This window comes from Caenorhabditis remanei, chromosome IV (genome assembly GCF_010183535.1).
Source record: "Caenorhabditis remanei strain PX506 chromosome IV, whole genome shotgun sequence".
In the NCBI taxonomy this organism is placed as follows: Eukaryota; Metazoa; Nematoda; class Chromadorea; order Rhabditida; family Rhabditidae; genus Caenorhabditis; species Caenorhabditis remanei.
In genome coordinates, this window is record NC_071331.1 from 4,706,138 (window position 1) to 4,723,457 (window position 17,320).

Here is a 17,320-nt window from a genome sequence, read left to right on the forward strand (position 1 = left end):
TTCTTTTCTGATACAATTTTGTTCTTTGAATCCTCCATTTTTTCTAAATCTAGCGATAAGAAAATATCTTCCACATCCCCACATGGGACACAACCAACTGATTACAGTCAACGTTGCCTAACAGATCGGATTATACCATTTCACCTATACCATTTGAAAAACAAACTTAGCAGTGAAATATAGCGCCTCGCAGTATGGATTAAATTGATCCATCCTTCCCATGTTGTGAGGATCTGGTTGTGCATCAGTAGCACCTACTCGAAAAACAGCTCGTTGACGTGTCGACTTCCGAACTCGATGTGGTCTGCCCGTCTCTTTCACTTGAATTCCATATGCTCTGATGGTGTTGGCTCTTGTTCTTCACGCCGTCCCATCTTCGGGATCTTCTTATCGTCTGATAGCAGCCTGGGTAATCATTGAAGCTTGTCCAGATTTCATTTGATCTTCGGACTCATTTTTCCTGCTGATTTCCATTCGTTTGGTGTTGGTTCTGATATAGTTCGACTGTCGACTGCTCAGTGTCAGACTGTAGAAATCGTCGGACTGATGTATCATTTGCCATAACTTTCAAACTCAAAGATAGTAAAGATCCGGACAATCTTGAGTGTTGGAAAGCAGAGCCGGATGTCTCCTTTTTGTCGATATTTTTCACCGGCTCCTGTGTCATCAGCTGAGTGCACTCGATCCCGTCAATTCCGTTAAGTTCCACGCTTACATCTGAATGCGAGCTGATATCGTACCTATATTCATCTCTCATTTTTTGCTGACATGTCAACAATATTTGCTATGGAATCCTGACAATATCAAGTCCGGATAGCTTCACCGGACGTCTTCTTTTTGTAGTTTTTCTTTGTCAATCTCTGTGTCGTGTCCTCTAGCTTATCAATTCCTCCGAGCTCTCCCATCTGATTCTGATCGATGGAACACACTTTCATCTATTTCTTGTTCTGTACTCATCAGACTTAAACCATTCAATCCGAATGTCAGACTATCACGAAGCTGTGGAACAGCATCCGATGTGGAGGTGATATCGCGGGGAACAGGTGAAGCATCACCATGCATCCAGTGAATTGTCGGCGGGAACAGTTAGTAGTTGGAAAGAAAATGATAGTTATCAGCAGTTGGACAAAACGGATTTTACGTGGCCCATATAAGGCCTTCACGCGACTTCCGCTCGCACGGCTACCTATCAATCTGGAAGGAAACAAAACGTTTTTAGTCCTCAATTTTTTCTGAATCCGATGATAACGAAAAATGCTTGTCGCCGTTCCTTTTTTAGGAAACGGTCCGCATTTGTTCATGACGTAGATCTCACTGGAAACAAACGGCATGTTCAGAAACTTCTATTTTTTCGAATCTATCAACAAAAAAACAGAGAACTTTTCGTCGCCTCGGGATCGATCGAAAAACTAACTGTAGTCAACGACGCATATCTTGCCAGATCGGATGCGTCGACACGCCGCCCTCAACCACGCGGCCCACGGAAAATGCAAGCCGAAGAAAGGAAAGAAATGACGGCGCTTAGGCCGACAGTTTCACGCCTTTTTTCCGTTTTTCATTCCCCTATGCTTTATCAGTGTTTTTGGCTCAGAAGACGTCATTTTGAGAATTTTGAAAAAAGAAAAAGACGGGCATCATTAAGAGAAAATTTCTGATATTTTGGTCCAAATTTGAAGAAAATCGGTTCAGTAGGAAGGGCGGTAGGATCGGCGACACACAAACAAACATACAGAATCTGGTGTTTGTTAATAGTAAAGATAGCAGTCATGTTTTGTTTCCAAAGTTGTATGTTTGGTTGATGGTACATACAAATTGTATTTTGTAGTTGCATTTTTTTTTGAAGATAAAGCTTGAAAAAAAAATTGGGAAAACTTAGGTAGCAGAAGTATCAACTAAATTGAAAAATGTTTAATTTTCCATTCGAAACGGTGTATTATTTTAATATTAAAAGAAAAAGATATTTTAATATTAAAAAAGATTTAAAAAATTCAAAATGTCTACCAACCAGAATATAATAGTTTCTGTAAATTTACGTCGTGTACAAAACAGTTTTATACGTAAAAAAGTTTGTCGATGACATCCTATATTGTCGGGTTTTTATGTTTCATTGCGGTGTTCTGCAAATAATTGGAAATTTATGATTGTGTTTCACTACTGACACAAAGTAATAAGTCAGTGAAATAACAGTAATAGTTTGAATATCGTCTTCAAAATCTTCCCTGCCATGCAATAACATGTTCTTCTATTTTGAACACAAAAATCCGAAAAATCCTTTTTTCATTCTTCTCAAAATCCAAATAATTATAGTTTGCCCTGCTGATTCGGCTGCCGTTAGCCAGTTCCGTGGCACCTCGTCGCTGCTATCTAAATTAATATCTCAATTTTGCCGTCGGGATATCCACGGAACAGATTTCAACGTGTTGAAAATTCAAATGTTTTCAATATCCACTGTTTTTTTTAGAATAATAGTCATTTTTTGTTTCCAAAGTTGTTAGGTTCCGGATTCATGAAATCGGGATCAATATGAGAAAAAGAGAAGAACTCTCCAAGTTTCGATTTGAGATGAATAGCCATATCTTGAAACTGAAATGAAATTCCCAGTTTCAGATGCATTTTAAGAGTGAAGTCAATTCAATTTTCATTTGATACGTTGTATTTTCAAACTGTTTTAACTGTGTATCGCATACTCAATTCTGAATTTTCTTAAATTAAAGTAATGGAACAGGAAATCTGAAAACTTGAACCACGCAGTTTTGACTTTTTCACTTCATTTCTTTTCAAGAATTTCCTGTGATGGAATTTCAAAAATCGTATTCGAACCGATTTCGTTTTCCTGGAAGTTGACCTCATAACCTTTTCAATTCCAATATCTCATCCTGAACAAGAATCCATCCTATTAAAAATGACATCCATTCAAAACAAATCTCAATTTTCCATCTTTCTATTCCTTTTGTTTCAATTCTCAATTCTTCCCCCGAAATTCTCAATTCTTCCGAGAACCGTCTACCTGATCTACCGTTCTCATCTATAAGACCCTCCCTCTCTTTATTTTTTTTCACCGCCGGATAATAAAAGAGACTAGAATTCTATTTTTCAGGGGTAGAACGAACTAGGACACTGACACCATCTATTTTCATTTAATATGGTGAGTTTCCGGTGGTTTCACCTACAAAGAGTATCTACATAAAATCTGTTTCAACATAGTCATTTTATACATTTTTTATACACATTTTATTATCAGTCAATTATTTTTAGATGTGCCGCTCAAAAATGATCTACAGTCAGTCCACTATTATAATCAGTTTGCTTGCATGCATACTGATCATAAACATATTGAGTTGCTTCTCAGTATTCAGGTTGGGTAAGTGTTTTCACTGTTTTGGATTCTTCTTAAATCTGAAAATTTTTAAATTTTTTTATTAATTTTTCTATTGTTTCTTGTTTAGAACAAAAATTCGAAGCCGACGAGTTAATTGATATCTACAACCCTAATGCCTTGAAAGACCTCCGTGCGAAGTACAATTTGAAGGCGGATAAGTACAGTCTGGAATTGTCTCAAGTGGCTCGGGGAGCAGATCACAAGAGATTCTTTGGAAAAGTGAAATTGGAAGCATTCTGTGCGATAAAAGAAAGGATAGGAGATGTTGATGATGGAGGGAAATATGTTTGTAATCCAAGAGCAGTCAGGAAAGATAATTGCACGTAAGTTTTGAAAAATAGTGGAGTGTGATAGAATGGTATTCGAACAATGATCTGAAAAATAATTTTTTATTTCGAGACAATAACCAATACTCAGTTTTACCAAATTTACTTCTGACCTTCTCGAAACACAAACTCTTTTTCAGTTTTTTCAAAATTATTTTTTCTTACAAATTTTTCGATCTATATCTCTCTCGGACAACCAGTCTGGAAGCATCAAAAACACTGAGACGATTTTTCGGATTCATGTTCAGAAGAGTATCTTGATTCGACATCTCTTCCTGCCATTCTCCCACTGAATAGAACAACAAAATAGACAATCATGTTTTAATTCACACAGGAAGAAAATTGAAGATGCTTTGAACTCCTGATAGGAATTTTATTACCTATTAAGTTTTGACCGTTTCAAGCAGTTCAGAAATACGCAGTGACTTTTTATCGAGAATGCATTATCACCCTTACCTTGTTACGATTGGAAAATTGAATGTCTTTTGAATTTCAATTGGAAATTCCAAAATCATTCATTTCATTAATTTGTATTAGCGATTTCCAATCACTCACTTCTGTGAACTAAGAGTGATTTTTTCTCGATTTTTGAAACGGTTCAGTTTTGACTAAATTTCAGTGCTCCACAGTGACTTTTTATCAAGAATATACGATCATTATCTATGACATTGTTTTAATAAAACTCAAATCCATTGCAGACTAATCTCCCTTGGCCTCAACAATGCAATTTCCTATGACCAGCACATACAGAATGTGACAGGAGGACATTGTAGAATACTTGGAGCTGATAAGGATTCACAGAACATAACAATTCAAGAGGATTATGAAAGAATAAATGGACAACTGTTTGTTGGAATGATTCCGAATGAAATATCCATTTCGAGTATGCTGAAAAAAACAGAGAGAAGAGAAGTTGAGTTATTGAAGATCGATATTGAAGGAGGGGAGCATGAGGGTCTAGAGCCATTCATCAGGGAGTATCGAGTTTGTCAGGTAAGAGCATTTCACCATCCGAAAAATTATACAGAAAAACGTTTCTTTTCCAGATCTTCATAGAAGTCCATGGAACCCCATCTGAACATCTGAAAATGCTGCAAACCATGGCAAAGTGAGAATCTATTCTCCAGATTTCAAAAAATCCAACGTTTTTCCAGATACAACTTCCGAATCTTCAACGTGGAACCCAATCCTTACTGTTTCAATTGTTGTGAATACAGTCTGATTCAGGACAGTTGTATGGATCAATATGGAGTGTATCCGTTGGTTCCGATTGTGCCGAAAATTGAATTTTAGGTTATCAAGTTGTTTGACAAGTGTGATAAATTTATTTTTCTGATCCTCTGAAAATGTTCTCCCGCTTTTAATAATTATGTTTCTACATCATGCCATGTAAGCTAGCGAGTTGTATGTTCCAGTATTTTTATTCAACAATTTTCAAATCATCTATGTCTATTAATCTATGTGACCATTGTACCTGCGTGTTTTATGTTTCAGCGGTATTCAAAATCTTCAAGGCTGAATCTAAGTGACCAAGATCCAAAAAAATAAACTCACTGCTAGTATTTCGTGACAAAATAATTGCGAAACAGTAACATATTTATAAATTATAATAGTGATCACTCTCAGTATTCACAGTCATTTCCAAATAAAAAACAAAAAATAAAAACAACCGTTTTAATAAGAATTTCAAATACAAGCAGTTTTCATTTGAAACTTTAAATATTTTACATAATTTATTTTTCCAAAAATATAGAAAACTATTATAGGAAGGGCCGCACCCATTATATTCTAGGCCACTGAAGTGTTGAGATATTGGAAAACGAAGGGTGTGTCTCGGGTGGTTCCGTTACTTTTTTTCAGTTTATTTGACCTACAAAATTCGTATAAAAATTGGAGAACAAGCTGACATATTCAGAATTTTTCTGTTTCATTTTCTTTCTGTTTTCTCAAGATTTTACAAGAAAAATATTAAGCCTCTCCTTTCAGTTTGTTCCTTTAAAAATGATCTACAGTCAGCCTACTATCTTTATCATCTTCCTTTTATGTTTCTTGATCATAAATATCGTGATTTGCTCCTTGATATTTAGGAAAGGTGAGTTTTCATAACATAATGTTCCATTTCAATACCGAAACTTCTAGAAAAACATTTCGAAGCTGATAAGATGATTGATGTCTACAACCCGAATGCTCTGAAAGAGCTCCGTGCAAAATTTAATCTAAAAGCAGATAAGTATAGTCAGGAATTGTCTCAAGTGGCTAGAGGAGCAGATCACAAGAGATTCTTTGGAAAAGTGAAATTGGAAGCATTCTGTGCAATAAAAGAAAGGATAGGTGATGTCGATGATGGAGGGAAATATGCTTGTAATCCAAGAGCAGTTAGGAAGGATAATTGCACGTGAGTTCGGAAAAATAGCGGGATTCGGATTTAAAATGTAGGCCTCAAATCAGAAATGTTAATTTCAATGTTTCTAAACAGTAATTTTTGAAATTTCACCAACTCTACTTATGACCAATTTCAATCTAGAAACTAATCACAGTGTGTTTCGAAACTATTTTCTTTTTCAATTTTTTCGATCTATATCTCTCTCGGACAACCAGTCTGGAGGCATCAATGTACACACAAAGACGATTTTTCGGATTCATGTTCAGAAGAGTATCTGGATTCAACATCTTCCTGCCATTCTCCCACTGAATAGAACAACAGAATAGACAGTTCGGTTTAAATTCACGAGGGAATATTGAAGATTTTTTGAGACTTCTGATGGGAATTTCATCAAAATTGAGTAATAACTGGTATTCTTTCATTTAAGAAACAGGTCCAGTTTTTATTGTTTCAATACGTTTAGAAATCCCTTGTGACGTTTTATCAAGAATTCTCTTCAATCATTGAGCACGTTTTAAAAATAAACATAAACTCATTGCAGACTAATCTCCCTTGGCCTCAACAATGCAATTTCCTATGACCAACACATTCAAAATGTGACAGTAGGACATTGTAGGATACTTGGAGCTGATAAGGATCCACAGAACATTACAATTCAAGAGGACTATGAGAGAATAAATGGACAATTGTTTGTTGGAATGATTCCGAATGAAATATCCATTACGAGTATGCTGAAAAAGGCAGAGAGAAGAGAAGTTGAGCTATTGAAGATTGATATTGAAGGAGGGGAGCATGAGGGTCTAGAGCCATTCATCAGGGAGTATCGAGTTTGTCAGGTAGGGGATTTCAGCTCCACAGAAATTTGAAACACTGTGAAACATTTCCAGATCTTCATAGAAGTCCACGGAACCCCATCTGAACATCTGAAAATGTTGCAAACCATGGCAAACTGAGAAACTATTCTCCAGATTTTAGAAAAAATCCAACATTTCCAGATACAACTTCCGAATCTTCAACGTGGAACCCAATCCATACTGTTTCAATTGTTGTGAATACAGTCTGATTCAGGATAGTTGTATGGATCAATATGGAGTGTATCCGTTGGTTCCGATTGTGCCGAAAGTTGAATTTTAAGTTATCCAATTGTTTGACAAGTTTAATAAATTTACTTTTTCTGAACTTCACACTTCATAAAACAAACCAATTGTTCTGCAAATGTTCCCAATGTTGTTCCAGTGGTTCGAACGTAGTTCCTGGTAAAAGTTATAATATCTTCCTCACCAACATCTTGACCTCTTTTACTGACTATTGTTTACAGCTTCTCAAAATGTGTTCAAGAGCAGATTGCCACTTGAAACTGCTGAAAACGCACTCTAAAGCTCAAAACAGTTCAACCCTGAATTTAAGTGATCAGCAAACAAATTAATGAACTCACTGCTAGTGTTCCGTTACAAAATATTAGCGAAACAGTAACTTTGCCATTGTCATTATGGGATCACTCTCAGTTTTCATAACCAATACCTCAGAAAATAAAAACAACCGTTTCATTAGGAATATCAAATACAAGCTAATCTCACTTTCTACTTTTCCAAAATTCTCAAAATTAATTTTTCCAAAAAAACATAGAATGGCCGCACCCGTTGTATTCTAGGTCAGTGAAGTGGTGAGATAATGGAAATCGAAGGGTGTGTCTCGGTTGGTTCCGTTACTTTTTTTCAATTTAATTGACCTACAAAAGTCGTATAAACATTGGAGAACAAGCTGACATATTCAGAATTTTTCTGTTTCATTTTGTTTTTTTTTCTAAAATTTTCAAATGGAAAATATGTTTCCTTTAAATTTTCAAATAAAAATGATCGATAGTCCGTCTACCGTCATCATCAGTTTACTTTCATGTTTCCTGATCATAAGCACATTGACTTGCTTCTCAGTATCCAGGTTGGGAAAGTATTTTTCACCGTCTTTGATTCTTCTAAAATGTGAAAAACGTTTTTATTTTACTTCTACGATTCCTCTTTTTCCCACTTTTAGAACAAAAATTCGAAGCCGATGAGCTAATTGACATCTACAACCCCAATGCTCTGAAAGAGCTCCGTGCAAAATATAATCTGAAGGCGGATAAGTACAGCCTGGAACTGTATCAAGTGGCTAGAGGAGCAGAACACAAGAGATTCTTTGGAAAAGTGAAATTGGAAGCATTTTGTGCGATAAAAGAAAGGATAGGAGATGTTGATGATGGAGGGAAATACGTTTGTAATCCAAGAGCAGTCAGGAAAGATAATTGCACGTGAGTTTTGCGGGCAATGAAAGAATATTAATGGCCTTCAATCAGAAATTGTAATTTTAATGTTTCTGAACTGTGATTTTTTAAAATTTCTAAAAAAAAGTTAGTGTCACATGTCAGTTTCACCGACTTTACTTCTTAGACGATTTTTCGGATCCTTTTTCAGAAGAATATCTCAATTTGACATCTTCCTGCCATTCTCTCACTGAATGGAACAACAAAATAGACAGTCTTGTTTTAATTTACTAGAGAACAGTAATGAGATTTCGAGACTTCTGAAGGAAAGTTTAGACTGATAACTTAAATTTGTGAAACAGTCCTGTTTTAATTCACATGAAGGCAAGAGAATTATTTGAAAATCTTCTGAGCTTCCGATCAAAGTAAAAATCTCATTACCATTGGTACATTTCATTTTCTCATCATAAAAAGGTATTTCATTTTAGAAACGGGTTCAGTTTTTACCATTTCAAGATGTTCTGTAATCCACAGTGACTATATATCGAGAATGCCTGACCGCCAATGAAAAAAAAATAAACATAAATCCATTTTAGATTGATCTCCCTCGGCCTCAACAATGCAATTTCCTATGACCAACACATCCAAAATGTGACAGGAGGACATTGTAGGATACTTGGAGCTGATAAGGATCCACAGAACATTACAATTCAAGAAGCATATGAGAGAATAAATGGACAACTGTTTGTTGGAATGATTCCGAATGAAATATCCATTTCGAGTATGCTGAAAAAAGCAGAGAGAAGAGAAGTTGAGCTATTGAAGATTGATATTGAAGGAGGAGAGCATGAGGGTCTAGAGCCATTCATCAGGGAGTATCGAGTTTGACAGGTAAGAGATTCTTCAGGATCTCAGAAACTTGAAACACTAGCAACTTTTCATTTCCAGATCTTCATAGAAGTCCACGGAACCCCATCCGAACACCTGAAAATGCTGCAAATCATGGCAAAGTGAGAAACTATTCTCCAGATTTCAAAAAATCCAACATTTTTCAGATACAACTTCCGAATCTTCAACGTGGAACCCAATCCATACTGTTTCAATTGTTGTGAATACAGTCTGATTCAGGATAGTTGTATGAATCAATACGGAGTGTATCCGTTGGTTCCGATTGTGCCGAAAGTTGAATTTTTTTGCAAATGTAATAAACTTATTTTTTCTGATCCTCAAAAACACTATGATAAGCGAATGTTTTTATTATTAGTGTAATAAACTCACTTCTAGTATTCCATGAAAAAATAAAAACGAAACGGTAACTTGACTTTATTTATAATGAGGATCACTCTTTCTCTCTGGATCAATATGTAGTGTATCCGTTGATTCCAATTGTGCCGAAAGTAGAATTTTAGGTTAAAAATTACTACATGTTCCTCACAAAATTCTTGAGTTCTTTCACGGAGTGCTTCCAGCGAACTTAGTGACCTCAATTTTATCTATCTTATTCAAATCGATTTTCGAAAGTAACTTGACCACTGATACTTGATAACGACGAATCATGGATAGACAAATAGAGCATATCGGAGCTCGGTACCCATAACAAAATTGTTTCATGTTTAAATTGAAACTGTAGTTCGGTTTTTCCCAAAAAGTTATTTTCTTATTTTTCTAGCACCGCGGAAAAAATCCGTATCGAGAAGATAATCTTGATTTGAAATTTACCTCTCATTCTCCAAAGGGATATAAAAACGGACCCTGTTTTTATTTTCGCAATGGAATATATTGAAGATCTTTTGAACTTTTCGTAAAAATTAGTAAACAAAGAAAAACTTCTTAGCGATGTAGTGATGATCAGATTAGGAGTACTATTATTAGGCTTTCCACGGGCGTTTCGGCGGGCGGCGACCCGCCAGTGCCCGCCCTAGCCCGCCCTAGGATAGACTGGCGTGACAAAATGTTTCTCCTTAATTTATTTTTTTCATATTATCTAATCTAATTTTGTCAAAAAACCAATCGCACCCTCTACTCAATTAAAAAAACAGAAAAACAATTTTGCAGCAAAAAAGTTCGAACTCGGGTGTATCAAATTCAAAAACAGAGTTGTTAACCACTAGGTCAAACCCTTGCTTGATAATATTGAGGGGGAAGAGCGTGAAGAAGGGAGGGTGTCACGCAAAGAATGGTGAGGCGGCAGGGCCGCTTTAGTTCGGGTCGGGCGGGCATTTTGCCATCCGGATGGAAAGCCTAACTATTATGGAGCTACCCACATTGAGAAAGAATCTGAAAGTCAGATATTCTCAAACTGTCCATCTTTTAGCAGGATATCTTGGCAGAAAGTATCAACGTACAAAATGAAAAATAGCTCTGAAGAGCCTTTGTAGAGCCCCGAAACCAGAATATTTGTCAAACCAACATACTAAGCAAAAGACAAATCAAATTAACACATTTTCACAATACTGAGAAACAGTAGCAAATTTTTCATTTCCAGATCATCATAGGTGCACGGAGCCGGACAAGAAACGTGACGACATTCAAGATAGGATAGCTACTTGACATTTCTGCCAACATTCTACAAACGTTTCTCACATCATTGAATCTGAATTTGAATTTAGGTAAGCAATTACAATAGCTAAGAACTCATCGAATGAACTGATTGATTTCTGTTACAAAATAATAGCGAAACAGTAACTTGAACATTGATATCTGATTACGATAGCTGAGGAATTCAAATTTTTCTGTGCAACGAAAGCTCGCCCCGCCCCCAACGCGGCAGTGTTCGAAAAGGGGCGTGGCCGCCCCTAGTGAGCGGGGCGAGTATTCCTTTCACAGAACAATCTGAAGTCATAATAACTTATCTTCATAACATTTTTTTGAAACCAGCACTCAAAATTTTCAAACGTTTCGGATTTAATGTATTCATAGAGTTCATTCTACACAGAACCCATATAAAATTCCAAAAAAGTTATCATCAGCTGTATTCATCCAGTGTGTGCTTACCGATAATTACTTTCCGGTAAATGCCCTTTCCGGTAAATTACCGGTAAATTTACCGGTAAAATTGACCGAAACGTTCCGGAAATTCACACTGCATTCATCATAGTACAAGTCCTGAAACCTCATAGTACAAATATAGTTGTTGGAACGGGAGAATATTTTATTTCGGGTCCCAAAGATTATCGGCTCTGTTCGACAATAGCGGGACAATCCCCGAACAAGCGGGACAATCCCCGAATGAACGGGACAATCCCCGAATGAATGGGACAATCACCCAACTGATACACTCATCACATTTTTTAATATTTGTGCCTATTTCTTTTTCTGTTTTTTGTTATCGAAAGAAGTTATTACAGTCATTTATTTATTGAATTATCATTAATGGTTTATTCTTCTTCAGTGTAATCCTCGTCCACAGTCATTTCCTCTCCTTCAGTGTACTCTTCATGTGGACAATTCAACGGAAACGGTATCCATCACAATCCAGCAGTCTTACATGCCTTGACCAAATACAGAATTCGTTAAAATTGGAGCACGTGGGAAATAATTTTGCTCAATTCCCGATAGTGGAGCACGGTCACAACTTCGCCTACAGTACGTCTCTTGAACTTCGCGTACGTTAGTTCAAGTTCTTCGAGCACCGACTTCCCCTTTCCAGCATAGAAGCCATTACAATCCGTGACAGCCACCTCGTTCGTGTACACCTTGACACCGAGGACTACACTGAAGGAGAGGAAATGACTGTGGACGAGGATTACACTGAAGAAGAATAAACCATTAATGATAATTCAATAAATAAATGACTGTAATAACTTCTTTCGATAACCAAAAAACAGAAAAAGAAATAGGCACAAGTATTAAAAAATGTGATGAGTGTATCAGTTGGGTGATTGTCCCATTCATTCGGGGATTGTCCCGTTCATTCGGGAATTGTCCCGCTTGTTCGGGGATTGTCCCGCTTGTTCGGGGATTGTCCCGCTTGTTCGCCATTGTCCCGCTATTATCGAACAGAACCCAGAAACTGATGAATTCCATTTCCCCAATAAGTTTATTTCTTCTACTATTTCAAGCGTCTCTTAAATTTCTATGACCTGTCTAAATGCAATAAGCCGCGGCATTCTACTTGTAAATTACAGCGAACTAATTTATTCAGTCTGAAAAATGGACGTTTGGAAGATTTTCTAGTATGAACTGTTTCTTTTCCTCTTTTAGGTCTTTAAAAAAGTGCAAGCGTAGACAAAAATGATGTTTCTCTTTCAAAATGCGACATTTATTAGTGTATGCTTTTTCACTGTTTCACCATTATATTTAACTTGGAAAACTAATGAAAAATTGTTGTCACTAGAAAACTAATTCTTGATGAAGATTGCCATTCAAATTGTTCTTGAAATGCATCTGTGATGCACGGAAGACAATTTTGAAAAATGCGGAGGACGGAAGAGGAAAAATCAGTTAATCAATTCTTATAGACTTGAGAAAAGGTCATCCCAATAAAAAAAAACGATTTGTAGTTTCAAAGTATAGTAGCGTTAAACATACTGAAAAAAAACACTTTTCAGTGTTGAAGTTGCCTGCAAAGCCCAAAATAAAATCGAAAACTTTTCAATTGTGGTTATCAGTTTAAATGTACCTCTATTTTCTTTAATAATGGAGGAAAAAATCTGGAATAATATAGAACATACATGAGACAGTAACTTCTTAATAATTTTTATGATTAAGGTTGTTCACAGTTAGAACAATGCTACCATAAGTGGTTGACTTTATTATCACTACTAGAAACTCAGTTTCAAGTCAAACAGTAATTGATTTGGTGAAACTGGTGAATAATTCGTCGTTTGGATCCCGTTCTAGTAAAAGTGAGCAGCCGGAGATAAGAATTATCTTTGCCCACTTTTGTCTAGAAACTTATCACTGTAACCATTTTTACGACTTATTGAAAACAAAAAGCAACAAGAATTTGGAACTGTTTCCAATTACCCGTTAAAGATTGGACGAATCATGAATAGTCATTAAGTCGAGTCAATCTTGTTCGTGACATTCTCCATTATTAAACGTTTGTTTAGATGCTGGTATATGTCACTTCATAGATATCAGATAAATCAAATACAAAAAAATTGTTTCCTATTTCTCATAATAAAATATTCTAACTTTCTGGTCATAAACATTGCAGTAAAATTTAAAAACAATGAATCGATTACCGGGAAAAGTTCTATAGACAACTTTTTCGAGAGAGTGAAGTCACGGCAAAAACATACGTTGAAAAACTGAAAAGCAAAAAAGCAAGAATTCCTTCTGAAAATGATATTGCATATTTTTTCAATGATAGCAATTAGTATTTGAATTAGTCGGGTTTATCTTTGTTCTGAAACATAAATTTGTTAGTTTTGTTTTAAGTAGTATCACAACTTGGTTATACGTTTTGCTTAATAATCCCTTCATTATGAAAATAATCTTAAAATGATTACTCATCAACATCACTATGACCAGACTCTTAAAAAAAGTATTGTTTCAAACTGAATGATAACTAATAAATAAGAGAAATGCATTCAGACATTAATTTAATGAATCTGATAAAAATTCCTGCTACATCCTTTTTATATTATTTCAAAATATAATTTATTAACATTGATAAGATCCAATCTTTGTTTGTGTACGAAAACAAAATTTAAAGTTCCAAATGACAGAAAAAAAAGAAAGTTTATTAAAATGGAACGCATTGTTTTTATTTTTGTTTAAAATATCTGTCATTAACAATACTCTCATTTTGTAATTTAATAAAACACTAAAAAGCATCAAAAGTTACAATAGGTGTCTTGAGGAAAATCTCAAAATGTTAACGGTTTCCAATTGTTTATAAATTATCTTCGATTTTTATACATCAATATTATCTTGGCATTGAATGCTGAAAAATTTCTAACGAGTCTAGTGGTTTTTGATCGCTTCAAATAAAATGTTTTAAAATATTATAATTCATGCTCATTCTGACTCAGTAAACATTTGTTCGTACGGAATGTGATATTTGAATTCAACAGTCAAAATGTAAAACAACAGTGCTCAACGTGATTTACTAAAGTTAGCGTGAAACTTCTGACGCGTGAGTGTCGGGTTGTAAAATAGTAGATAATCATAGAGGAAATCGTATAGGTTTTGAATAAAATTAAATGAAACCGTGGTTTTTATAATATCAATTTTATAATATCAATTCCCTGAAACAAATCTGCTAACAACATCCTTTATGAAAGTCGATTTTTTACACGAAAAGTTTTTATTTTCTGAATTTTCATCAAGATTTCAGCGAATGCCACTGACACTGTAACGTAAAAACAATAATTAATTTCGATTTTTTAAAGTTACTGAAGTGAACGCAATAAAACATGTTTCAATTTTTAAAACTCACCAAGGATGAACACTCTGCCTATGTGTTTAACAAAAAACCGTAAAATTTTCGTCTTTGATTATCTCCTAAACATCAGCTAGTACACTTTTGTAATGTTGTTACTTTTTTGAAAACGGAAATTATTTTTTATTTTTCTGATACGGTCCGAACTAAAGTAGTGACTAAACCCCAAAATACTGTTTTTAAAATCAAAAAATCGTTGTCAGTATTGTGATGTTTGTGAAAACCTTATTGTAAGATGTTTGAAACACGAAATTTTATCGTTTACCTAAAATGTATTGTCTGTTTGAAGTAGTTTTTTTTCAAAATTTTCAGATTTCAATCAATTATCTACAAATAAAAACGCTTTATGAAAACAATTATTTTTCGCATTTTGTTCTTGTCTGACAGATTTGAAGGATTGATAAACATAGTTTAATCGATGGTGTAACATTTATAAAATTTGTTATTTGCGTTTTTGCCTCTTCTGAAGCAGTAAATCTTTCCTTTTTGTCGCCTGGACAGTTCCGGTTAAGTAGTGCACACGGACTCCTAATGGTTTACCAAAGTATCGTTTGATCTATCGGAAAAGTTTGAAGTGGGTTAATAGTTTTCTTGAAACTGTTCATTCATTCTCATAAACATTTTCTTCGATTCTCAGCTGTGCTGAAACAAGCAAATAGGTAACAAATTTATCAAACATTATAGAATTAATTATTTCATGAATAGTTCAAACAATTTCTTATCCAGTTTGAAAACTGTAGAACAATTATAAATATTGATAACCAAGATACATGCAAGCAAAGCGATAATAATAATAGTTGGCGTACTGCATATCATTTCTGTTTGGTGGTTTCTGAAAGTATACTTGGTATTAAAAGTTTGTGGAAACGATTAACCGAAAAACATCTAAACAGTTTTAATAAAAATACATTGAAACAGACAGCTTTTATTTTTGAATAGGTTGTTACGGGTAATAAACTTACTATTATCTGATTTTTTAGAATTTATGCGATAAATGTCTTCCTAGTTTACATATTTGGTCTTATATAGTGACTGCCTATCTTCTAGGAGGATCCATAATAGGAGGAGGGGTTTTAGATTCGGAAAACCCATTTGAAACTTTAAAAAATGCTTAATTAATCTTTTTTATTTTAGAATAGAAACAGGATCAGATATGTCTATTTTAAATTTTGATTCAGATCAGAATGGTTGAGAGATGTCGCAGGAAGATAGTCTTTCGATCATATGAGAAAACTATTTAACACTCAGAAAACACAGAATTGTGTGTGCATTGATGCTAACATTCTTGTTTTCTTGAGGAAAAAGTAAAACAAGCGGAAAGGCGGTACATATTTGTGGATGACTTATCAGTAAATAAATCATTTAAGTAAAACGTATATAGATTTCATGAAACTGAAACTAATTAGCTTAATGTCTTTCTCATGGTACTGAACACTGTGTTGAAGCGAATTCAATCTAATCGGTAAGTCTGAATTACAAAATCAGAACAAAGTATACGATCTGCTTTAACTTCCAGCCTGTTCCTTTCTATGTATTCGTTCAAAACCGAAACTGTTTCACTCCAGTCATTTCTTTGGACAAGTCAGACAGCATTAATGATTGAAAATTCATATTTTAACGCCTTCAGATTTTCAGTTCAATTCAAGGGAAAACATTCTACATGTGCGAAAAAAACATTATTACAGAATTGAAACATTTCGAAGAAAAAATGAAACATATTCTTTATACAAGAATTCGGTGCTACAGGAAAGTGGAGAACGATACAAACTCATATTAATGGCAAAATAACGTTAACAGTACTTATCTGTTCCTCATAACAAGTTTTCGAAACAGTAAAACTATTTTAAGCACCGCCCGGAGCAAGCTATGTCTGCGAATAATAATAAAAAAACCAATTCATTTTCATAATCATATGGATCTCGGGTTTTATAATGAGAGTAATTAATTCGAAAGATTGGTCCCATTTTGAAAAAGAAATCAACCGCCGACAGATTTCTGTTTCACCTTATTTGTAAGCAGCACCTCATCAAATGGGAAAACAGTTATTTTAACAGGAAAACAGTACATTTTCTTTCGTTACTTTTCTGATAAATAAAAGCTGATTAAGAGGCACTATCTGTAAGAGTGAGAATGTTTGTGTTGGGTCTTGGCACAGTTGCAAAAAGTTGTTTCAATCCGAACTCTTTTTACATCATATGCACCCCTATAGTAGTGATTTACAAAAAATATGTCACCAGTCCCCTATGACGTCATCCTAGGAAAATATGCCCAATAATCGACTTTTCGCCTAAAAATTCATAAAAATTCCAATTTTCTAGATAACTTTGTAAAACTTTTAGTACATGTTAGGAGTGTTTTTGACTACCTCTACACAAATTTCCAGCCTTTCAGACACCCCAGAAACCGTTCAAGTAAATTTAATTTTCATGTTTTTTCAACTTTTCTCAAAAAATCCCTCTAGAAGCCATAAAATTTCAAATCGTATTCATATTCCCCGCCAAGTGTTCTATTAGATCCAATCAAAATCATAAAAAAACCATTGGACCATCTTGAGATATTTCTGCCCACTTCTCCCTCAAACCCACCTAGGTATGGGGTGGTA

At 34.8% G+C, this 17,320-nt stretch overlaps 3 protein-coding genes across 3 annotated transcripts; all 3 read left to right on the plus strand.

Moving 5' to 3' along the window:
- Window positions 1-3,255: 3,255 nt before the first annotated feature.
- GCK72_012434 (uncharacterized protein) lies at window positions 3,256-4,998 on the plus strand (the record flags this gene model as incomplete). Its single annotated transcript, XM_053729111.1, has 5 exons — window positions 3,256-3,361; window positions 3,447-3,702; window positions 4,404-4,698; window positions 4,752-4,813; window positions 4,860-4,998. The coding sequence occupies 5 exons, from the start codon at window positions 3,256-3,258 to the stop codon at window positions 4,996-4,998; spliced, it is 858 nt and encodes a 285-aa protein (XP_053583883.1).
- Window positions 4,999-5,867: 869 nt separating this feature from the next.
- On the plus strand, window positions 5,868-7,222 carry GCK72_012435 (uncharacterized protein; the record flags this gene model as incomplete). The annotated part of the gene is made up of 4 exons (XM_053729112.1): window positions 5,868-6,100; window positions 6,630-6,924; window positions 6,976-7,019; window positions 7,084-7,222. 4 exons carry the CDS (start codon window positions 5,868-5,870, stop codon window positions 7,220-7,222), a joined length of 711 nt encoding a protein of 236 aa, XP_053583884.1.
- Window positions 7,223-7,940: 718 nt separating this feature from the next.
- GCK72_012436 (uncharacterized protein) lies at window positions 7,941-9,596 on the plus strand (the record flags this gene model as incomplete). Its single annotated transcript, XM_053729113.1, has 5 exons — window positions 7,941-8,076; window positions 8,120-8,375; window positions 8,924-9,209; window positions 9,276-9,337; window positions 9,383-9,596. 5 exons carry the CDS (start codon window positions 7,941-7,943, stop codon window positions 9,594-9,596), a joined length of 954 nt encoding a protein of 317 aa, XP_053583885.1.
- Window positions 9,597-17,320: the final 7,724 nt, after the last annotated feature.